Source organism: Pelophylax lessonae (assembly GCF_965119305.1).
Source record: "Pelophylax lessonae genome assembly, chromosome: 13".
Taxonomy (NCBI): domain Eukaryota; kingdom Metazoa; phylum Chordata; class Amphibia; order Anura; family Ranidae; genus Pelophylax; species Pelophylax lessonae.
In genome coordinates, this window is record NC_138780.1 from 115236167 (window position 1) to 115261040 (window position 24874).

At 44.9% G+C, this 24874-nt stretch overlaps 1 protein-coding gene across 1 annotated transcript in view; it reads right to left on the minus strand.

Annotated features, from left to right (window-relative positions):
- Positions 1-1220: 1220 nt before the first annotated feature.
- PRORP (protein only RNase P catalytic subunit) overlaps positions 1221-24874 on the minus strand; it is a 132363-nt gene continuing 108709 nt past the window's right edge. Inside the window, exons 5-7 of the mRNA XM_082275924.1 lie at positions 13493-13641; positions 6545-6737; positions 1221-1452 (exon numbers count right to left, since the gene is read on the minus strand). Of these exons, the coding sequence (XP_082132050.1) occupies positions 1321-1452; positions 6545-6737; positions 13493-13641 (474 nt within the window). The 3' untranslated portion in view covers positions 1221-1320. The remainder of the gene's footprint in view (positions 1453-6544; positions 6738-13492; positions 13642-24874) is intronic.

Genomic DNA, 24874 nt, shown 5'->3' on the forward strand with positions numbered 1-24874 from the left:
ATGAATGCCAACATGTACTGTGACATACTGAAGCAGAGCATGATCCCCTCCCTTCGGAGACTGGGCCGCATTCCAACATGATAATGACCCCAAACACACCTCCAAGATGACCACTGCCTTACTAAATAAGCTGAAGGTAAAGGTGATGGGACTGGCCAAGCATGTTTCCAGACCTAAACCCTATTGAGCATCTGTGGGGCATCCTCAAATGAAAGGCAGAGGAGCGCAAGGTCTCTAACATCCACCAGCTCTGTGATGTTGTCATGGAGGAGTGGAAGAGCACTCCAGTGATAACCTGTGAAGCTCTGGTGAACTCCATGCCCAAGAGGGTTAAGGCAGTGTTGGAAAATGATGGCCACACAAATATTGACACTTTGGGCCCAATCTGGACATGTTCACTTAGGGGTGTACTCACTTTTGTCTCCAGCAGTTTAGGCATGAATGGCTGTGTGTTAAGTTATTTTGAGGGGACAGCAAATGTACACTGTTATACAAGCTGTACACTCACTACTTTACATTGTAGCAAAGTGTAATTTCTTCAGTGTTGTCACATGAAAAGATATAATAAAATATTTACAAAAATGTGAGGGGTGTACTCACTTTTGTGAGATACTGTACCTGTTTCCACTTTACCGCATGGAACTCAGCCAGAATTTCGGCCCCCTTCTCCTTCACCCGCCGCTTGGCCATTTGCAAAGTGCAGTTCGCTTTGCGCATGTGCAGTAGGGAACCAGCGGAGAAGCCGTAAAGCTTCACTACTGGTTTCCCTTAGCCGAGATGGCGGCAGCCACCGAGAGCTGACTGAAAAATCGCCTTGGGTGAAGACATGGCTGGATTTGTGGACAGGTAAGTGAGTGTCCTAATATTAAAAGTCAGCAGCTACAATATTTATAGCTGCTGACTTAATTTTTTCCGAAGGATCCTAGAGCTCTGCTTTAATGTGTGTACTTTATGTGTACGCTACACTTGAATATAATGTTTTTTTTCTGATGTAACTCAATGCTGCATTGGATCCTCTTGTGTGCAACACTGTACAGTTGTGTCCTGTATGATACTTTTTTTTGAAACTCAATAAAACTTACCCTTTAGAAAAAATCATGTAGTGGATGTGGACCAAGAAGTCCTTTTGGTGGCGTGCAGCACAGAGGTCACACTATATGGAAAGATTCACTTACATCTGGTGTGTGCACAAAGACTGTACAACAACAAAAATTGTCTTGCACTTTATTCCCAATGAAGAACAGTACATAATATAAGAAGCTGCTGGTAAAGCTTGAACTGAATAAGTGAAATAGGTACATAGATAGTGAACAGGTTATCCTACTGCTCTTTCTTCAGACATAGCCAGGTCTTTGGTACTTCAAAGCTAGCTCTCGCCACATCTGTTTTGTCATATGGAATATGGTAGGAGGTGTCTGTACTTTGCAATATTGTATCATAGTTTAGGGCAGGCTGTACAGAAAAGAAAAACATAATTAATAGATATTTTCTTTATACATGATACATTATACATTACACATTATACATAAGCCAATCTTATAGGGTCAGTCCTCCAAAACTTTCAGATCTATCAGTTTTTGGTAGATACTAGAGTAGGGGTTGGCATCTTTTGCCACTACAGCTATTGTTAAAGTAGAAATCTCAAGAGGTACTGCAAGACTGACATCCACAGTAATGACTCCATAAGGTAGACGCATGATGGGATTTGTAATATCACTACAGCTAGAATGCAGAATGTTGCCTACCCCTGTACTAAAAAATAAAATCTCCTGTCAGTCTCTTGTATCTCTTGAGGACAGATATCTGCGTTTAAAGTGTTTGTCATGACATCATGACATGTCATGACATCATGACATGTCATGACATCATTTCCGGGTTTTTACATGGAGACCCAATCAGAGCCGAATGCGGCTTTGATCGGGTCTTCTCTTCAGCGGCAGTGCAGGTAGGATGCCCGGGTCTCCCGGTGGGATGGGAGACCCGGGCGAGCCTCGGAAGGCGGCGAGAGGGGGAGGGGGGAACGTCCCCTCTTGCTCCTTGTAATGACAGCCGAGCGGTTTCTCACCCGCATCGGTTGTCATTACAAGACAGCCGACCGTCGACTATGGACGCCGGTACCAGGGTGATGCCTCTAGCTGCAGACATCACTCCGGTACAGCACTTTCCCGGAATATGAGCAATATCAGTAACCTCAGGTCCTCGATATATTGACTTTGCCAATAATCAGTCAATCCCTAGTATGTACAGTATCTCACAAAAGTGAGTACACCCCTTACATTTTTATAAATATTTTATTATATCTTTTCACGTGACAACACTGAACAAATTACACTTTGCTACAATGTAAAGTAGTGAGTGTACAGCTTGTAGTAACCGTGCAAATTTGCTGTCCCCTCAAAACAAGTCAACACAGAGCCATTATTGTTTAAACCGCTGGCAACAAAAGAGTACACCCCTTAGTGAAGGTGTCAAAATTGGGCCCAATTAGCCATTTTACCAGGACAGGTTCCACTCAGAACAGGCCTCGCCATGGTCGTTGAGTGCACGTGCTCAGCATCATATCCAGAGGTTGTCTTTGGGAAATAGACTTATGAGTGCTGCCAGCATTGCTGCAGAGGTTGAAGGGGTGGGGGGTCAGCCTGTCAGTGCTCAAACCATACGCCGCACACTGCATCAAATTGGTCTGCATTGCTGTCGTCCCAGAAGGAAGCCTCTTCTAAAGATGATGCACAAAAAAACTTGCAAACAGTTTGCTGAAGACAAGCAGACTAAGGACATGGATTACTGGAGCCATGTCCTGTGGTCTGATGAGACGAAGATAAACGTATTTGGTTCAGATGGTGTCAAGCGTGTGTGGCGGCAACCAGGTGAGGAGTACAAAGACAAATGTGTCTTGCCTACAGTAAAGCATGGTGGTGGGAGTGTCATAGTCTGGGGCTGCATGAGTGCTGCCAGCACCGGGGAGCTACAGTTCATTGAAGGAACCAGGATTGCCAACATGTACTGTGACATACTGAAGCAGAGCGTGATCCCCTCCCTTCAAGGACTAGGCTGCAGGGCAGTATTTCAACATGATAATGACTCCAAACTAGTGATCGACCGATATAGTTTTTTCATTGCCGATACTGATACTGAAATTTTGGTCATTGCATATCGGTATCGGCCGATATTTTCGTACATTTAAAAACACATTTTTTTTTATTTTTTAACTTTTTTTATTTTGGCGCCAGGTACCCCGGAAGGGATGTCATGACGTCCCTTCCGGGTTTTTGCATGTAGAGCTGATTAGAGCCGAATGCGGCTTTGATTGGGTCTTCGGCGGCTGTGCAGGCTTGTTGCCCGGGTCTCCCCTGCTTGTTGCCCGGTGGGACGGGAGACCCGGGCGAGCCACAGAAGGCGGCGGGAGGGGGGGGGTGTCCCCTCCCGCTCCTTGGAATGACATCCGAGCGGCTTCTCAGCTGCATCAGTTGTCATTACAAGACAGCGGACTGTCGGCTATGGACGCCGGTACCGGGGTAATGCCTCTAGCTGCAGGCATCACTCGGCTCAATATCGGCAACCTCCGGGGCCGATTACGATATATCGGAAAAAGTGCATATCGGCCCTCGATATATCGGCTTTGCCAATAATCGGTTGATATCTACTCCAAGACGGCCACTGCCTTGCTAAAGAAGTTGAGGGTAAAGGTGATGGACTGGCCAAGCATGTCTCCAGACCTAAAGCCTATTGAGCATCTGTGGGGCATCCTCAAACAGAAGGTGGAGGAGCGCAAGGTCTCTAACATCCACCAGCTCCGGTAATTCGTCATGGAGGAGTGGAAGAGGACTCAAGTGGCAAACTGTGAAGCTCTGGTGAACTCCATGCCCAAGGGGTTAAGGCAGTGCTGGAAAATAATGGTGGCCACTAGGGAAAGACTGATATGCTTTTTTCAGGGTCGATACCGATATTTTGGTCACTACATATCAGTATCAGCCGATATTGGCCGATATTTTTTACATTTAAAGTTTTGAAAAATAAAGACAATTTTTGACACCAATCTGATACTGAACATGTGGGGTAGGTCTTTTAGCTGTCATGTGCGGTCTTCCCTCCCTGCCTGCTAGGAATCCCGTGTGAACCTAGTTTAGTGTAATTAAAATCCCAGAATCCACTTTATTAATGTTTTATATAATGTCCAGTGTGTGTTTTTGTAATAGAATAGTGGGAAATACCTTCATTACATCACTGCTCTGGGCTCTCCTTGTTAATCTCCCGCTCTGCTGTTTTCTCCCCTCTGCAGTGTACACAGAAGCGCCGGGTATTAGATTAGAATAGTGTGACTGTGAAAGCTAATCACCCGCACTGCTGTCCTTCTCTCCTCCCCCACTGACAGCTGGGGGTCACGAAAGGGCAGAGCGGTGATGTAACGAAGGTATTTCACACTATTACATTACAAATACACACACTGGACATTATATAAAACACCAATAAATGGATGCTTGGATTTTGCATACACTAATATTACATACAGTAATATTGATAAGATCGGCCAGTTTCCGGAACCGATACCGATATATATCGGTAAAAGTGAATATCGGCCCTCCGATAATCAGTCGATCCCTGGTGGCTACACAAAATATTGACACTTTGGGCCCAATTTGGACATTTTAACTTAGGGGTGTACTCATTTTTGTTGCCAGCGGTTTAGACAATAATGGTTGTGTGTCGAGTTATTTTGAGGGGACAGCAAATTTACACCGCTATACAAGCTGTACACTCACTACTTTACATTGTAGCAACGTGTAATTTTTTCAGTGTTGTCACATGAAAAATAAAATATTTACAAAAATCTGAGGGGTGTACTCACTTTTGTGAGATACTATATATACATATATATATATATATATATATATACACAGTATATTTATATATACTGCCTACCAAACATGTTATACTAGATTAAACTTAAAGAAAGATGGTGGTGAAAAAAGTACCTAGGCCAATTCTTTTTTTCTTTATTAGTACTCAATGATCTACACAACTTGCTTAAAGGTGTTCCCCTTGCACACAGGCCCCTTGCACACAGGCCACTTAGCTGGCATGCGTTCCTACTAGCATTTTAATGCAGGTGAGGAGCCCAGCCCTGCTGCCTGCAGAATGTCAAAGTCTATGGCAGGATGTGGTTTGACAGAGTTAAAAGCTGTACTGAAAGGTACTCACGTTTATGCCCTATGGGTTCAGGGACAAAAACCTGTAACTCAGAAGACCTCCTGAGGTCCAGAGTTCTCCTGTGACTATCAGTCAGAGGCAGCAGTGACTTAGATCACACACTACAGATATATAGCTATGAGACTAAGGACAGGAGTGCCTAGGCACCCTCACATTTCAGGAAGTGCACTGCTATTTTTCACTAGGCATTTAGGAACAATGGTACATTCTTCAGGGTACTGCTTTAGAACAGTTAAAATTCCTTGATGTTTCCTATAACATAGCGCATTAATTTTTGAGTTCAGGTTGGCTTCTGCATTAACCACTTGCCGACTGCTCACTAGAACTGTACTGCGGCAAAGTGGCTCTTGTAGGTCTGACGACGTAGGCCTACGTCGCCAGACACTCCCCTTTCCCAGAGGCTCGCTCCCGCTGTATTCAGTCACAGCAGGAGTCGGGCCAGGGGAGGAGCAGCGGCGATCGCCGCTGCTCTTCCCCGATCGTCGGCGGATCTCCTAAGTGACAGGCAGGGTCAGATTGCAGGGTTCAGCATAGCTGAACCTGCGATCTGTCCTTGTGTCACTCAGTCACCTCCCCCCCCACACGTTAGTAAGCACCAGGCATACATTAACCCCTCCCTCTCCAATAAAATTAACTCTTTCCCTGCCAGTGTCATTTTTACAGTAACAGTGCATATTTATAGCACTGATTACTGTAGTAATGTCACTGGTACGCCCAAAAGTGTCAAAAATGTCAGTCAAGGGTCCGATCTGTCTGCCGCAATCCCGCAAAAAAAAATCGCAGATCGCCGCCATTACTCGTTAAAAAAAAAAACACCAAAAATGACAGAAATCTTTCCCTTAGTTAGTAAACGCAATAACTTTTGCGCAAACCAATCAAAATACGCTTATTGTGATTTTTTTTTACCAAACATAGGTAGCAGAAAACAAATTGGCCAAAAATTTAAAAAAAATTTGATTTTTACGTTTTTTTGGGGGGGAATTTCATATAAAAAAATGTGAAAAATATTGTTATTTTTTCAAAATTTAAGCTCTTTTTTTGTTTATAGCGCAAAAAGTAAAAATCGCACAGGTGATCAAATACCACCAAAAGAAAGCTCTGTTTGTGGGAAAAAAAGGACGTAAATTTTGTTTGGGTATGGCGTCGCACGACCGCGCAATTGTCAGTTAATTTCGCACAGTGCCGAATCGCAAAAAGTGGCCCAGACGTAAGACAGCAAAATCCTCCGGTGGTAACGTGGTTAAGGTATGCAGGGTGTTTTTTAATTATATCTGCCTGGAGCTCAGCTTGAAGCTGAGGGAGGAAAGCTTTCTTCAGTTTAGAATGTAATATTTACCTGCAGACGAGGACTTCCAGGACCGTAGGTGAGTATTACTAACTGATGTCCACGCTGCCATTTGAAAAAAAGTCGTTGTGTTTCAGCATCAGGCAGACAAGCCTTGTGGTCCCTTAGGAGGTCTCGGGTCAGAAAACAACAGTGGCTGCCAGAGTTTATACACGCATAAAGGAGGAAAGGATCATCTAATGATCTGTGGAAACAGGTGAGAGAGATATACACATAAGATGACTCATGCAGACACTGCGGGAGGGAATTTACTAAAACTGGAGCACTCAAAATCTGCAGCAACTGTGCATGGTAGCCAATCAGCTTCTAACTTCAACTTGTTCAATTAAGCTTTAACAATAAAACCTGGAAGCTGATTGGTTTCTATGCAGAGCTGCACCAGATTTTGCACTCTCCTGTTTCAGTAAATCTCCCCCTGTGGGTTAGGTCATAGGCTAAAAAAATTGATTTTTGTAAGATCTTACCGTAAAATCCTTTTCTCTTAAGCTCATTGACAGACGTAGTCCTCCTTGATTAATATCAACTCGGGTTATACTGCCCTCTACAGGAGTAGGACTAGACAGGAAAGAAAACGTTCTGGCCACACCTTAGGGGCAGTCCCAGAGGGTATATCCTCTCACTTCCTGCTACAGGATATCAGTTATGTCACAAAGCAGTGTCAGAGAATTGAACCCAACCCAACTCAAAAACAGAGGGGCGGGTACTACGTCTGTCAATGAGCTTAAGAGAAAAGGATTTTACGGTAAGATCTTACAAAAATCCATTTTTCTCTGTCGCTCATTGACAGACGTAGTCCTCCTTGATTAATATCAACTCGGGACGTCCCAAAGCAGTGCCACAAATGAGGGGTGGGAAAATGGAAATCAAAATCCAATCTAGAAGGCCCAACCGGTGCCAACTAGAAGTTTTAAAGGCTCATCAATCAAAAGACGAGACTCAACTGAAATTCCAACGGAAAAAAACAAAAACCGTCGAGGTAGACCACCGGTCTCCTCAAATTGCGGCCTGCAAAACCTTGCGGCCAAAAGAGGCATCTGATGATGCCATCACATCAACTTTATAAAATTTTGTAAAAGGTATGCACCGACGACCAGGTAGCCTTGCAAACCTGGACCACTGACGCCTGATGGCGGTAGGCCCAGGAAGTACTGAGCGCTTGAGTGGAGCGCGCCTTAACAGGGAACGGAGGATTCCGACCCTTAATAGAATAAGCCTGTACCACCGTCTGTCTAATCCATTTGGAGATAGTCGCGGCAGATGCAGGCAACCCCTTTCTGGGGCCATCCATGATCACAAAAAGTGAATCCGTTTTACGGAACGATTCCGTAGTCTTTTAGGTATACCCTGATTGCCCGAACTACATCCAAGGAATGCAACGCACATTCCCGAGGATGATTGGGCTTAGGACACAAGGAAGGTAGCACAATATCTTCATTCAGATGAAAATCTGAAACCACCTTAGGAAGAAAGGATGGCTTCGGATGAAGAACTACCTTATCCCTATGAACCACTAGATATGGGGAATGGCATGATAATGCAGCCAGTTCTGACACCCTGCGTCCAGAAGTGATAGCCACCAAGAAGGCCACCTTCTGGGATAATGTAAGCAAGGGAATCTCCCTGATATTTTCAAAGGGAGGTTTCTTCAAACCCACAAAACCCAATTAAGATCCCAGGGCGGTAAGGGCGCGCGCACAGGCGGAGCCAAGTGCCGCACCCCCTGGATGAAATTCCGCACCAAGGAATGAGTAGCCAGCGGCTTCTGAAAGAAGATTGCTAACGCTGAAACCTGACCCTTGATGGTGCTCAAGGATAGTTTCTGCTCAACCCCCTTTTGCAGAAAAGCCAAAATTCGGGTCACCAAATAGGTACGTGGGGGAAATCCCAAAGATTCACACCACGCAATATAAGTCTTCCATGTGCGATAATAGACTTTGCTGGAAGTCGCTTTCCTTGCTTTAATTAGAGTAGGAATAACTGAAGCTGACAATCCTCTGTCCTTCAGTACCTGGGTCTCAATGGCCAGGCCGTTAAAACCAGCGACTGTAAAGCACAATGGAAGATCGGTCCTTGAGACCGCAGATCCTCCCTGAGAGGAAGTCTCCAAGGAGCGTCCGCGACTAGCCTGCCCAAGTCGGCGTACCCGGCTTGACGAGGCCAGCCTGGAGTTCCCTCCACCTCTATCCTGAGGAGAGCCTTAATAGTAATGCCTTTTAGCAGTCTGCCACTGACTTCAGTCATCTCCCTTATAGTGTCATATAGTGACTATAGATAGTCAGCTCCCAAACCAAGCTCTTAAGAGGGGGATCAATGACACCTGCTAGGATCACGTCCATCCATCCCAGAGAGGGGCCCGCGTCCACCAACAAACCCGACAGGGGGAGAGGGGGAACATTTTACTTACCATACCGGAACCAGGCGGGCGCCAACTCCTGACAGAACCCCTCTCCACTGGGGTGGGGGGGCTGTCGACCAATACGGATGCCGTGACTCAGTTTGCAACTGGTCATTGGCGTCCAGGCGAGACGTTTAACTCGCAGGGTCAGTCCCCGTCCAGTGGGACTATGTCACGGCCGACCCAGCGCGGAGCTATGGCCTGCACGCGCTCATAGGCTGAACTGGGGTGACCACTGGATCTCAACATCCAGCCCGTCGCCCAGTTTCAGCGTACTTGCTTGAAGATCTCACAGGAACACTGGAGAAGAAAAGCTGCCTAAAAAAGTATTTCTAAAAAATCTTGCCAGGATCAAAGATCCCAGCAAGGAACTTAGGTCCTTACTCCTAACTAGACAGAAAAAAACTGATATCCTGTAGCAGGAAGTGAGAGGATATACCCTCTGGGACTGCCCCTAAGGTGTGGCCAGAACGTTTTCTTTCCTGTCTAGTCCTACTCCTGTAGAGGGCAGTATAACCCGAGTTGATATTAATCAAGGAGGACTACGTCTGTCAATGAGCGACAGAGAAAGTAGCTTATATAAGCACTGCTGGTCAGTAGATGCATAAAAATGTAGCTTATAACAGACATTGCTGGTCAGTGCATACACAGAAATGGTAGCTCATCCATACACTGCTGGTCAATGTATATACATTTGATAGCTTATACAGATGCTGCTGGATCGGTGCATGCAGCCAAAATGGTAGCTCATACAGACACTGCTGGGTCAATGTAAACACTTTCATTAGGTCATAAAGACACTGTTAGGTCGTTGCATATGAGTTAGAGATCGACTGATTATCGGCAAAGCCGATATTCGAGGGCCGATATGCACTTTCCCCGATATATCGGAATCGGCCACCAAGGTGACCTATATTGCCGATATTTTGGGAAAGTACCAGGAGACCCAGGCAACCAGACTGCACGGCCGCCGAAGACCCGATCAAAGCCGCATTCAGCTCTGATCGGGTCTCCTTGCAAAAACCCGGAAGTGATGTCATGAGTGACATCACTTCCGGGTACTGTCTGGCGCCAGATAAAGAAAATTACAGCATTCAAAACAGCCAAACTTGGCGTTTTGAATGCTTTTAATTGCAGAGGAGAGGTTTGGGGTCTTTTAGAACCCCAGATCCCTCCACAAGAGTACCTGTCAAGTAAAAAATATATATATATATTTTTAAATGTACAAAAATATCGGCCCATATCGGCCGATACTGATATGCATTGACCAAAATTTCAGTATCGGCAACGAAAAACCGATATCGGTCGATCACTAATATGAATACAATTGTGCATATATATACACAATGCTGGTTCAGTGTATATACATACATACATACGCTAGCTCATACAGACAGTGCCAGATCAGTTCTTAAAGCAGAACCTCACCGCCACTTCAATTCCCATCTTCCAAGGTCCAGCACGTGCACAGATGCATCATCAGTTTCTACCAGGCATTTGGGGCCTGGCAAAGACCAGCAGAGCAACTGTACATGTGTACAAATGTTCCCAATTTCTAGAGTTGGGCACTCTAGTTGCTGGTGGCATTTGTTTATGTAGCAATGCCCCCTTGAGGGCTGCTGAATTTCTCACCTTTTCGGGTCCCTCTGGGTTACCAGTAGCAACTACATGCAGAATCTTAACACCTTGCTTTCCGGCTCAGTCAATGAACAGTCTAGGGGTTGTTGTTTTTGTTGTTTTTATTTTATATGAGAATGGGAGAAAGGATGAGTGGGATACTCCAGAACTTGAACTATTCACAAAGCCGTGGACTTCTATCTGAGGATGCGGCTAGGCCGCAGTTTCACCTTGCCACTAGATGAATCTGAGGTAAATTTCCTGAATAGACACTTGCTTAGTACTTATCTTCAGGGTACTCGCCTAGCACCCCCTTTCACTCCACCAGCTGACACTCATCCTCTGGCTACTCTACTCCAGGGTGGCCCCCTTCCTGGTCAGGCCCATAGACACGATCCCCTGTACTCACGATACTGCTTTCCAGGTTCTCCAGTGTCTCAACTCCTCCTAGTCAGCTCTTCTGGACCTGGGTTCAGCTCCTCCCTTCTGGCTCACCAGGCCAACTGCCTGTGACCATACACCAACTGCTGCAGAAGAGGAGGCAGCTGCCACCCTCCTTCCGAGACTCTGCTCACCAGCCAAAAACCCCAAGCACATGTGCTCCTGCCTTTTATAGTACACCCCACAATGCACCGAGACAACCAGTCTGTGCCAATCACTGCTGTATCAAAGCCTGTGTACTCATTGGCCAGGCTTCCTCCACTGTCCAATGTGCCTCCTCTTTGGACCAGTGAGGACACTCCCCCCAGACCACATGAATCACACCCTGAGCACATTGAGCAGACCTAATCACAGATCCTGCTCTCTGTTAAGCAGAGTACAATATAGAATTTACCTGCTGCTCCTCTGATAGGCAGACAGAGCCAAAAACTATACTCACTCTCTAGCACCTACAGTACCTAGGAGGTGCTACACTTACATGCATAGAAACAGTGGCGGCCGATGCGTTCGGGGCGCCGCCCCCCCATCCATGCGTCCGGCCCTCTAATCTGCATGCAGGGGAGCCGGACGCATGGAGCTTAATGGGTTTTTTTTTTAACATCACCTGATTAGAGCCAGAGGCTCTAATAGGGCGATGCAAAGGGTGGGCTTGGGGTGCAGAGCAGTGCATCCCAAGCCCACCCATTGTGTGACAATAGCGAATGAAAATTCGCCATTGCCACACCGATCCTCCTCCTGGCCAATCAGGAAGCGCGTCCGTTACGCGCTTCCTGATTGGCTGCAAGGCAAACCTCATGCCATTGGCCGAGGAGGAGGCGGAAGCAGGAGGACTGCAGGAAATGCGCCGGGGGACAGAGTGAGTAGAAGCCGCCGCCGCCGGTACTGAAGAGAAGCCGCCGCCAGGTAAGTGCATTGGTCTCGGGGGGGGAGCCCACACTGCATTGAAGGGGGCACGCACGCTGGTCTCTGCATTGATGGGGACAATGCTGTGGCGCTCTGCAATGATTGGGGACAATGCTGTGGCGCTGTACAATGATTGGGGGCAATGCTGTGGCACTCTGCAATGATTGGGGGCAATGCTGTGGCGCTCTGCATTAATGGGGGCACGCTGTGGCACTCTGCAATGATTGGGGGCACGCTGTGGCACTCTGCATTGATAGGGGACAATGCTGTGGCACTCTGCATTGATTGGGGACAATGCTGTGGCACTCTGCAATGATTGGGGGCAATGCTGTGGCGCTCTGCATTGATGGGGGCATGCTGTGGCACTCTGCAATGATTGGGGGGCACGCTGTGGCGCTCTGCATTGATTGGGGGGCAATGCTGTGGAGCACTGCATTGATGGGGGGCATGCTGTGGCACTCTGCAATGATTGGGGGCACGCTGTGGCGCTCTGCATTGATTGGGGGGCATACTGTGGCGCTCTGCATTGATTGGGGGGCACGCTGTGGCACTCTGCATTGATTGGGGGCACGCTGTGGCACTCTGCATTGATTGGGGGCACGCTGTGGCACTCTGCATTGATTGGGGGCACGCTGTGGCACTCTGCATTGATTGGGGGGCATGCTGTGGCACTCTGCATTGATTGGGGGGCATGCTGTGGCACTCTGCATTGATTGGGGGGCATGCTGTGGCACTCTGCATTGATTGGGGGAAATGCTGTGGCACTCTGCATTGATTGGGGGCAATGCTGTGGCATTCTGCATTGATGGGGGCATGCTGTGGCACCCTGAATTAATTGGGGGGGCACGCTGTGGCGCTCTGCATTGATTGGGGGCACGCTGTGGCACTCTGCATTGATTGGGGGCACGCTGTGGCGCTCTGCATTGATTGGGGGCACGCTGGTCACTCATTTTTCTGTCTGCGCCCCCCCCCCCCCCAAAAAAAAAAATTTTAAGCACCAGCCGCCACTGCATAGAAAACCCACATGTGCAAAATTATGACTAATTTTTTTAAACATTTTTGTAACAGTTAGGTGGGAGGACCAAAAAGTAAAAATATGGCTATAAGGAGTTAAAGTATAACTAAAGGAAAAAACTTTTTTTTTTTTTTTTTTTTTAGTTTTAGATAGAGTGGAGGGAGATTAGAACCACTGTTAGTTTTAACTGCTCTCTTTGCCCTTCATTAAGGAGATTCAGCCTTTAGAATTGTCCCGTTTACTATTATCATTGAAAATGAAAGTAAAAAAAAAAATCAGAAATTTTGGGTTGTCCCCAGAAAAGTAATAGAGGGGACTCTAGTACTGGTAACCTGGGGGTCCCCAAGGAATTCTCTCAATTTGCAGGGATTTCCTTACACTTCCTGTTTGGCTATGGGACAGGAAGTGAAAGGAAATCTCCGAAATGGAACACTGATGGCGAAACAAAATCTGATGGGTCATAACCTCCGTTGCTCTATCCAAAATGGAAAAAAAAAAGTTTTGCCTATAGTTCTAATTTAAGTTTTGCTTTCAGTCTAAAAGATATAATGAACGGAATAATACTCACATATTGTCAAGGAAAAAGCAGTCGGCACATCCCTGCAAGCGCTGAATGTCCTGCTTTTGCCACTTCTTAGAGGGGGCTAACATGTGTTTCCTCCCCAGCACCAGAATACGTTTCCCCGTTGCTGCCAGACTAGAGACCACATCCAAGAGCTAAAACAAGACAAAAAATAAGAATACACTGTAATATAACAAAAAGGTAGAGAGAATGTGATGCATCTGAGCAATAAAGTTTCTCTTTATGTGCTATTGGGTGTGATGGTGAGCATATTTGTGATGTCCTAATTAAATACAGCACTTCCTCTGGTGGGTAATCTACAAATCTCTCCCAAAAAGATGTGGAAGAGCAAGCGCATAAAAAGATAACATATCCAAACCCAAAACAAAAATGGAATTGATTGCAGCTTTCCAGTCCATTGCTGCATTTGTTTTCTTTTTTCAGGCTAAGGTCAGTTTTATCAAGTACCTGTGGATATTGCCAGATATAGTGTCCCTGTCACCTCCTGTGAAATGAACTGGAAGCATAAAACAATGTTATCTTATACTGTATGTGTAAACTACTAATCCAATCATCCCCCATGTAATGAAGCTGAACAAAGGCAGACATATTCGAAGTCCAACCTAGGTGGTAATCTTTGCTGCCTCCATATAAACAGTGGAGAAATAAGTGTAACCACTCAGGACGAAAGTGTTAATCAGAGGATTACCAGGTGAAAAAAAGCCTGGAAAAAAGAAAGCTCATGCAACCACCACATCTAAGGAATGGTAAGCTGCAATATATTACAGTTTGTTTTTTTACATAGTTTGTGAGGTTGAAAAAAAGACACCAGTCCATCCAGTTCAACCTATGATGTGTGTGTGTGTGTTTGCTTTTAACCGTACATTGTATACCCCTGTATGTTGTGGTCTTTAAGGTGCCCATCTAATAGTTTTTTGAAAACTATAAACTACTGCTGATACCACTGCTTGTGGAAGAGAATTTCACATCCTTACCACCCTGACAGTAAAGAACCCCCTACTTATTTTAAGGTTAAACCGTTTTTCCTCTAGTTTTAGTGAGTGGCCACGTGTCTTATTGTATTCCCTTTCTCTAAATAGTTTGTTCCTTATGCCATGGTCATCACCAGTACAGTATTTGTACATTGATATCATATCCCCCCCTTGTGATTTAAATATGCTTTACGTCATAAAAAAATGACTTTAAACACTGCAATAAAAACTTAAAAAGGAGAAGTATAGCCAAAGCCATTTTGGCTAGAATTCTGCTGGGGATCAGAGGAGTGCAGTCTGTTCTGTACTCCTGTGACCTATTTTCGGCTGACAGCGGGCTAAAATCTGCTGTCAGCTGATGTCACTCAGCCAAGCCAGGTTTGAGAAAGATCTTGACTTTACAGTCGGGATCCACCCAGATGCCGGGGACTGGCAGCTGCCTCAGTCTTTCAGCAAGCTCCTGAGCCAGCCACTCCTGCCCCCTCCACAGCCCATTGTTCCAGTGAGCGCTGGAGGGGCAGAGCAGAGAGCCAAGGACTGACAAAACCTGGCTCTCTGCTCAATGAAGGCTGAGAACCGAGTGATCAGCTGTGTTTGACAATTTGATTCTCAGTCTTACAGCCGAAAGGGGATGTGCTTTTCTTTTTATACAAGCCCATACTTATCTTTTGAAGGTAATCCAGGGTGACAGCATACACTTATATTTTATAACTTCAGCATTGTAATAACAATACACACAATAGGTACCATATTTTCCGGCGTATAAAACGACTGGGCGTATAAGACAACCCCCCTAATTTTCAAGTTAAAACATAGGTTTTGGGCTATACTCACCGTATAAGACTACCCCCCTTCCGAAGCAAGGTAACACCATTGAAAAACATCAGATTTCTCATAGCTCTCCAAGGTACCCCAAGTACTGTAATACATGTAATCTCTCATAATATCTCCAAGGTAACCTAAGTATAAGTATTACCGGTAGATGTAATTTCTCAAGATGCTGGCTGTGTGGGACGACCCCCCATTTTTGGGGGATTTTTTTGAGGTTCAAAAGTAGTCTTATACGCCAGAAAATACAGTATTTTTAACAATCCAATATAAGCTTACTTGAATAATCTCCTTTCATGTGGTCAGTGCTGCCTGTCCACTGGTTATCTTTTTCCACAACTTCCTGAATTCCCTGCATGCTTTGCAGCCTCTTCTCTCCCGTTTACTTTCAGTTTTTAAGAACTACATATCCCATGGTACCTTGCTGCCTGCAAGCAGTGATTGCTGTGCTGAGTCTGCCCCTTGATTTCTGCCGAATGAAATAAAATTTGAGCCACAGGTGGCCCTGTCAGCACTATCCTGCAACACAGCTTATTAGATACAGTCACAGTTCAAGTATTCTAGTGCTCTCTGTCATTGTACAGTAGCCGGCAGGGGAGATTCCTCCAACCATGTAGTTTGGCATGGACTGGGGAATCTATACATTTTTCTTCATTTTATTTTTTTTATTTTTCTTGTTAAGTCAGTTGGTTGAACAAGAGAAATTAAAGCATGTAAGGTTAGCCTAAGAGCGCATGAATGTGTGCCAATCACTGACCTGGCTAGTTTAGAATGTGGGCAAGTTAAATGTTCATTGGGTATTGGAATTTACTTTCTGATACCAAACGACGAGATGTCATAACAGGTGTCTATTACAAACTTACAGCAGATCTTCACTCAAAAGTGAAGGTACTGCTCACCCTCCTCACCACCCCTAACACATTTAAGTTTTTTCTTTTTATGGGAGTGGGTACCTTTGTTGACTGGTACCTGCTCCCACTTCCTCAATTCTCTCCTAGGCGAGAATGATGTAATTCATCCCGCCCCCACCCTGCACCCCCCCTTAGACCAGTCTCAGCGATCTCACACTCGTTCAGTAGGGAGCCGGCTGCCATTCCTTTAGGACGGGGATCTCCAAACTATGGCCCTCCAGCTGTTGCGGAACTACACGTCCCATGAGGCTTTGTGAAACTCTGACATTCTCAGACATGACTAGCCATGATGGGAATTGTAGTTCCTGAACAACTGGAGGGCCATAGTTTGAGGAAGTCACAGCTGGCTTCCAAATCCAAGATGGCAGTGTGGGGGACCTGCATCAGTGAGAAGAATAGGAAGACAGTGCTGAACTCCATTACCAGTGTAGCAGGTTTTCCAGGCATTGGGCCTGATGTGGGTCTGCCATTGTTACCGGTTACCTCTCCAGCCCATGTAAGCTGCGACCCTGGGTGTGAGAACTGACACATTGACCACTCCGGCATCTTTGTTTGGTTGTTTTATTGTATTTTTAGGGGATGGGAGAAGGGAATGAGTGGGTTACTCCTTTGGCTCGACTATGTACAATTCTGGGACTTCTATAACAAAAATGCCCATTAGCGCTGTCTTGACGCCAGCCAACGCTTACTGATGCTTGAACACACTGTATCTCTGAAAGCTGTGCTGGAACTCCGACTTTAGTCCAGAAGATTCAGGACTGTAGAACATTTGACTCCTGACACTGCTTTAGCTCTCAAAAGTCTATCACTTCAGGGTCTTCTGACCAGGTACCCCCTTTACCGCTAGCTGATACTTGGATCCTAGAACCTTCTCTGGAGTGGTCCCCACTGACGTTAGGCAGACCCCCAGGGGCAATCCTCAGTACTCACAACCTGTGTAGGCTTTCCTGGAACTGGACCCCTCTCGCTCTCTGCTGGATCTCAGCACACCGGAATCCCTTCAGCTCAACTCAGCACCTAAGACATCCGCTTCCTGTGACAGGAGGAGAGACAGCCGTCCTCTACCTCCTGGGACTCTGCTTCCCGCCAAAGACCACGAGTCACGCACCTCCCTCAAACTTATACCCACTCCCAGAATCCCTTGTGGCAGAATCTTCCTTCTGGGGTAGTTACAAGCCTGAATGTGTCCCTGATTGGGTTTCCTCCACTGCCCTATGAGAAGCCTCTCACAGAGCCAGTGGGGAGACTCCCCCCTCAGCAGACACACCTGGAAGCCATGACACCCTACTAAAAAGAAATCATGGCCCTGCTGTTAGGCAGACAAGGCCCACTATATATTTACCTAGCACCTACCTGTAGGGTGCTACACCAGTAAGTACCTGGTTTTTGAAAGTCAGCAGCTACAGTATTTGAGACTGCTGACTTATATATTTTTTTAAATAGGTGAAATTCCAGGCGCCAGATAGCAGATAACCTTAAATAGGATTTTTTTTAAGGTTTAGTAAAACTAAACAAAAAAAACATTTTCTGTCTCCATGGGAAACATTCATGGGGTTTCCACCAATAAATCAAGAGCTATGAGGTTGCAAAGATCACATGTCTAAGCCCTTGGGTCTTTATGGTAGAAGGCACACCTACATTCTTTAAAGTGGTTGCACATAGTCAGTGGGAACAAAGTGCAGGGTATTGCACTCGTTATGAAACCGTGAATTTAGATAGAGTGGGGAATTTTGAAACTTTCATTGCTGAGATGTGACATGAAATGCTTTTAAACTGTTACTGTTAATCTTGTTGAGGACAGCAGCGTTAACTCAGGGAACTTCCACAGGATTTCCTCTTCTTGGTTGTAGAAGGAAGTCGCTCATCTGGCACTGCTCTCATAATACGTACATTAAACTAAATATCTCAGCTCCATTGTGACTTTATACAGAATCTGTTTTAACACTTATATTACACATAAACCACTATGAGGAAATCATAACATATATACAGATATTTGCAGTTGTTTGAGGAAAAGGCATACGACCACACAAACCACAAAGGGAGATCTATCCCAAAATGAAAAAAGATGGCACCCCAAATAGATCAGAAATAAATTGCAAATTGCATGCTGTGCATCTGTGCTAAGACACCTAAGGCAGGCTGAGTGCTAAAAACTCTGCTTTTACCTTCCATGTAAGCCTATGTGTCCATGCAAATATAGGCGTTCTAGCAGGGGCATTTAAAGGCAGAAAAAGAACCCATTGCCAGCGCGTCCAGGAGAAGCAGCGTTTTGGCAGAAAAAACACTTGACACGTGTAAACATGTCTAAATGCGCGTTAAAGCGAGGCGCATCAGGCTCTTAAAGCGGAGTTCCACCCTAAATTTATACTTACCTCCATCTTCTCGCTCCGGGTCACCTGAAAAACAAATGGATAATCGCAATTTTTTTTACTTACCTCGTATAGAAGAAAATATACTTACCTTACTTCCTTCTTCCTCCCCTCGGCGGCCACGGCGATTCGTCACTTCCTGGCTTTGCAATGATTCCTGGGAGCTGAACGTCATCGCTCCCAGGAATCAATGCGCCTGCACCGGCCCGACGTCAGTTCCGGTGCGCGCGCGTCATTCCCTTCTAAACAGCTTCTGGGCATGCCCAGAAGCTGTGGAGGGATGACGCGCGCACACCGGAAGTGACGGCAGGGCCGGTGCAGTGCATCGTGGGACCGAAGAAGACGCAGAATAGGATCGCGCTGGCTTCAAGCTGCCCACACCTGAGATGGCAGCGCTGGACAATACTTTTTCAAGGTAAGTATTTCTCCTAAAAGGTAAGTGCAACCCGGGACAGATCAGAGGCTAGCCATTGTGGAATGTACTAGCCCTGACTGTCCCGGGGGTATTTTTATAAAAAAAAAGTATTCCCAGGGTGGAACTCCGCTTTAAGCGTTATTTTTATTTCATTGGCCAAAATAAATTGATATTCTGGCCAATGAAATGAGTTAAAACCCAAGCGCACAATTTGCCTAAACAGGCTTGGCTGCGTTTACACACTTTTACATGCATCAATTGTTTTTTCTGCCAAAACGCTGCTGCCAGGAGGAGAGGCGTTAAGAAGAGCTGACAAACACTCTATGTGCTTAGGGCCTTGAAGTGCGTTATTGTAACACATTGATGTGTGCTTCTGATGCATTTGAAATGTGTTTACTTGTGGTTTGAGTGCATTTTTGTTGCGCTGCATTGAATTGCGATGTCATGTCATATATATATATATATATATATATATATATATATATATATATATACACACACACACATACATGGGACATGACATCTGTAAAGGTGGTGGCAGGAAGGCGAAACACTTTTTTTAACTTTATTTAAACTGCACAATCACATGCAGATGCTTTGCATTGGAAAGCACTGTATAGGGTTGCTACAGTGATGTGCTGTGCAAAATGATGCATGCATTATTTTAGCGCAATATCAGGCAGCGCAGTGGATGGGTGTAAACAACACCGATTTAAACGACTGATATTTCCCTTGCTATTGCTTTGTGGTTGCAATGGGCACCTAAAGGAGATTTTTGGTGTATAGAAAACAATATACATTCATACTTACCTCTATGCTGCAGCTGTCCCACGCCAGCTCTAAGACCGAGAACAGTGATTACATCATCAGTTCTTGGAATGATGGAGGAGGGATGCACTGGACATTGTGCTAGGTGCTGGGTGTCCAGTGCATCCCTGTGCCTTTAAGGAGGGGGTGGGCTCCCTCCAGGCTCACCTGCCCTCTACCTATCCATTATTATGCATGTGCTTCTACTACGGAGGCTCACAAAATTTATAGTGTTAGGACTGCAGATAATACTGGCGTGCCGTAAAGTGGCTCTGCAGGTTACGCATTTGCAAATGTGTGCAAATTAAACCCCGATTTTTAATGCATACTGTTAAGACAGAATAATGTTGGTTGCAGGCTTGTTGATAAGTTGACCTGGGAATTTTGTTTGGTTTTGTTTGACATGCATAACCCTTCTGTGTGCTCCTTGCTACCAAGGCCAGTTATAGGTGGAGGCAGTACCCATTTGTTTGTACTGTTGGAATACTGGTGGGGGATGCACTGAACACCTTTGATGCCATTGTGCTATGTGCTGGGTGTCCAGTACGTCCCTGTGCCTTCAAGGAGGGGTGGGCTCCCTCTAGGCTCACATGCCCTCTGCCTATCCATTATAATGCATGTGCTTCTACTATGGAAGCTCTCAAAATGTATAGTTAGGACTGCAAATAATACTGGGGTGCTTTGAAGTGGCTCTGAAGCAAACTCATGTATTTGCAAATGTGTGCAAACGAAACCCCTGTTTTTAACGCATACTGTTAGACAGGATTATTCAGTTGGTTGCAGGCTGGTGGGTAACTTGAGCTGGGAATTTTTTTTGTTTGATGTGCTTCATAAAAACCCTAACTCCAGCCAAAACTTTGTTTTGGGGAAGGTTTAGATCCTCTGTCTATGTCCCACTGGGGGGCTTGCACATCACTTTGTATCCTGGTGACATCCTCTCTTCCTGGACAGGAAGAGAGTGAAAATCCACTCAATGGGAACACAGACAGAAAACAAAGCACAACTGCATAGGTGTTTTGCACTTTTTGAGGACCAATTAGTTATTTTGACTAATTACATAATATCCTTTTGATTGTAAACTCCATGGGCAAGGGGCATGGGCCTCCTATATTGAACTGTTTTGTAATCGTACTGTCTCCCTTTATATTGTAAAAGGGCTGAGCAGACTGTTGGTGTTATATAAATCCTGTATAATAATAATAATGATGGTGTGCTTTTAGCCCTGAAGAAGAGGACAGCCCCTGAACCATGTTGGCATATCTTGTTGATCACAAATATATTCACGAAGTCTAGTAGTGAAGCGGTGCCTTTCTTGTCAACCTTTCATCATATTTCCAGAAGAACCCCCCTAAAAGGATCAAAAATCTGCCTATGTACGGTATCTCCACAAATTATCCATCACAGATTTTGAAAAAATGAACTGTACAGTGCTCCTCACTGCTAAGACAGTAACCAAAACCCAAAGGACTAAAGTTCTAGCCCTCCTCTGTGCCGGCATACAGTTCTGATCACTTAAACATGCATTTTTTACTGAAGGCAACCTCTGCCTTCAGTGGGAAAAAAAGTAAATGGGTAAAACTTTACAAACAAGATGCTGCTCTCCAGCTTCCTAAAGTTTTCAATACTTTGTGGGTGCATAAATTCCTGCTATCCCCACAAAATGCAGTGGTCCCTCCCATCAGCTGGTACGTCACCAAACAACTTACAGGCCAACAGGAGGAACCACTGCCTTCAATGACTGAAAAAGTTTTTTTAACTCATGGGACCAGTCAAATATTTGTGGTGGCCTCGGAGCAACATCACGGTAGCTTTTTAGCTGCACTTCTTTCTGCAGGTACCCAGCTATTCACTCTTTTGATCCTTGTACTTTATTATTTGCTAGGCATTCCTGAAACTGCAGGCTGGCAGTGAGCAAATGTGACTCACGCAGATTAATTCATTATTATGAGGACTATGCATAGTTTCAATGCAATATTTGAGATTGCTAGCAATTGGCTGTCATATTCTAGTCCAGTGTTTCTCAACCTTTTTTCAGTCAAGGCACCCTTTAAAATTCCACACAATCTCGAGGTACCCTATTCTAAAATGTAAAAACTTAAGCAATAGTTTTACATATTGTATCAACATTCACATGTGTAGGACACCCAACATTAGCAGTGATTTATACTTCCAAAGCAGGTACATCTTTGACCACTGGTACTAATTAATATTCCAATGTTTCTTTTCTCCCTCGGTTTCTCTCCTTCATGCAGCTTATAAGAGTTATGCCCCGTACACGCGCATCGATTATTGGCCGGGAATTTTCGGCCAACGTCCGATCGCCCGTTTTTCGGCTTGTTAGTATGATGCTTCCGACAACCAACTCCGACTTTTCGGCCGAAAAAAATCTGGTGTGCAGGCTATAAAATTTTTGTTGGCCAACAACACAACGGCCGATTTTCCGTCAGTCGGTACAGATTTCGGCAGACAAAAATCTGATAAGCAAGCCTGGGCATGCTCAGAGAAGAAAAAACACAAAGAAAGTAAACTAACATATGACATCACTTCTGAAGTTGGTTTTTGTTGGCCGAGAAAAATTGTGTGAAGTCTAGGCACATTCCAACCAACAAAACACAACTCTGGACAAAAGTCGGACGATCGGTCGGCCAATAATCGTTGCGTGTGTACGAGGCATTAGGAGAGAGACAGGTGCCCCACGTCCAATTACATCATTGGTTGTTAGGACACTGGCGGCTGGAAGGCTGTAATGGTGCACAATGAAAACCTGTGGCTTTGTGTAACTAATAGGTAGGCTTGATCCATCCACGGGCTTCTATACAATTTTTGGGCAATTTCAAGGTATTTTTCAAAGGCATCCCTGAAGACATCTGAAGGCACCCTGGTTGAAAAAGGCTGTTCTAGACAATTTAATTAATACAATGGTGAGCAAACAGTTTTTCTTTATTTACAGTAACATTATTGCACAGTTGCATTGGAATTATTTTAGCAATAGCATGCAACAGTTTTTTTCTTGTCTGAATACCTTACAACACAATTGTATGTGACCTTCAGGATTTAAAAAAAAAAGCTATTTTGGTGGTCTAAACATGTTCCAGGGCTGCCAGCTGTAGCATGACTTTGACTGTTACTGCGGAAGCAAGGGTAAAAATCACATGCTGAATCTTTTAGTAAAAACATTAAAATTGTCCAATAAAGAGAAGAATAAAAAAGGTTGGGGGGGGGGGGGGGGCTAACAATATTGCTGCCTTCCAGCACAAAGCCTGTGGTTGTACAAATGGTCTGCAGACGGGACAGCCCCTCTATAAGACTGCTTCACTGTACCACTGTCTGGGTAAAGATACAGACCGTTAGCTGATAGTGGGAAACCACCTAAAAGTTCGGCCTGGTTAAAGTGCAGAAGGCGGCAAGACAGAAATAAAAACAGGTCATGTCTGGTGGGTGACAGGAAACAGCCAGTGCTAGCATAAATCTGTAAGTCTCCAAAGCTGCAATGCTTTAAATCTTCAGGATAGAGCCCATGGCTGCCAATTCAGAAAGTATGTTTGAAATGCATGCTGTATGTAGCCTATGTCAGTAAATAGGCTTTAAACCCTTTATCTGTATTACCAGAGGATATTAGACTAAATTCAGTTAGCTATGACTATAATTTGCCATAATGACTACTATTTTCAGCAATGACAGCCAATGACAACTGCAAACAACAGCTTATAATGCCTAGCATTACAGCAGATGACACGTGCATTATAGCTTTCTGAATTAAGCCTTATGTCTCACATGATAAGTACTTTTTACTGCTGAAAATAGGCTTACAGTGAACCTGCGGCAAGTCCATGTGCATCCAGGTATTTACATATTATCACAACTGAGTTTTAAAGCTACCCCTCCATAGACACAGTAACTGCAGGCACTGCAGAGCACTTCATCCTCGAAATTCAGAACTGAAGCACGGCAGTCACTCAGATTGTTTTCTCAGCAGGTCAGCTCCCCCTTCACCCCGATCATATCAGTGACTTAGCCCACCCTGGCTAAATCACTGCCTACCCATTCCCTCCTTCTCCCAGGTTGCCGTGCTCCCCATCCCAACAGCCACTCTACAGCTTTCTAACCCCCTAATCTCTAATGTAAACACAGTGAAGATGCTCTGAAAGACCAGAGGAAGACATCTTCAGTGCTTCTGCTTCTAGGTTTGAGGATGAATTAATTCACAATGACTGTAGCTACAGAGATCAGTGATGGCCTGTTTTAAAGCTCATTTGCTGCTTGTTAAGTATTTGTATTTACTTGAAGGCTGATAGCCTGGCCATGAGTATAAGGATCAACTCATATTTCAGATTTTGGGTGGACATTAGTGAGCTAAATCATCTACCCACTTCTTCTATATTTTTGGGACTCTAAGGGTGGAATTTTCTTGCAGTAGTTTGTGACTAGCTTAACAAACATAGTTTCTGTACTACCAACAAGGAAACAAAGAAAATACCCTCAAATCAATTTACTCAGTTCCACTAAACTTCCAATCTTGAACCTTTCTTTAATGGACCCCAAAACTGACCGTTGCCTAATACCGAATAGCCTGCAGGTGTAACAATGACACTGGGAACAGGCCTGTCTTAGTTAATGGTGAGTGCTACTGACAGAAGAAGGCGTAATTAGCATGTCCATAACTATGATGAGAAAATGATGCTGACATTCAGACAGAGAACATCAGGCCCCATTGCACTTTTGACATGTGATGGCACTGACAGCACTGAAAGGAAGTGTTCAGCTCCACTGGGCACACAAACTGTAAACTTGTCTACCCAAGCAATGCTTCAGGAGTTATGTCTTATGACAGCACAGTAGGTGGGATGCACTGATATATTCAGGGAAATTCAAAATAGCCCTAACGACAATTTTTCTAGGGGTAGTCTACATAAGAACTATCTCCAGATTATGAAGGCAAATATTTGCACCCGTGTGGGTAGCATTACTAACACATTTAACAAATTCAGGTAGTTCTTACTACTGCCACTAAAAAAAACCTGTTGCTATGGCAATGTAAAATTCTTAAAGAATTATCGCCAGTT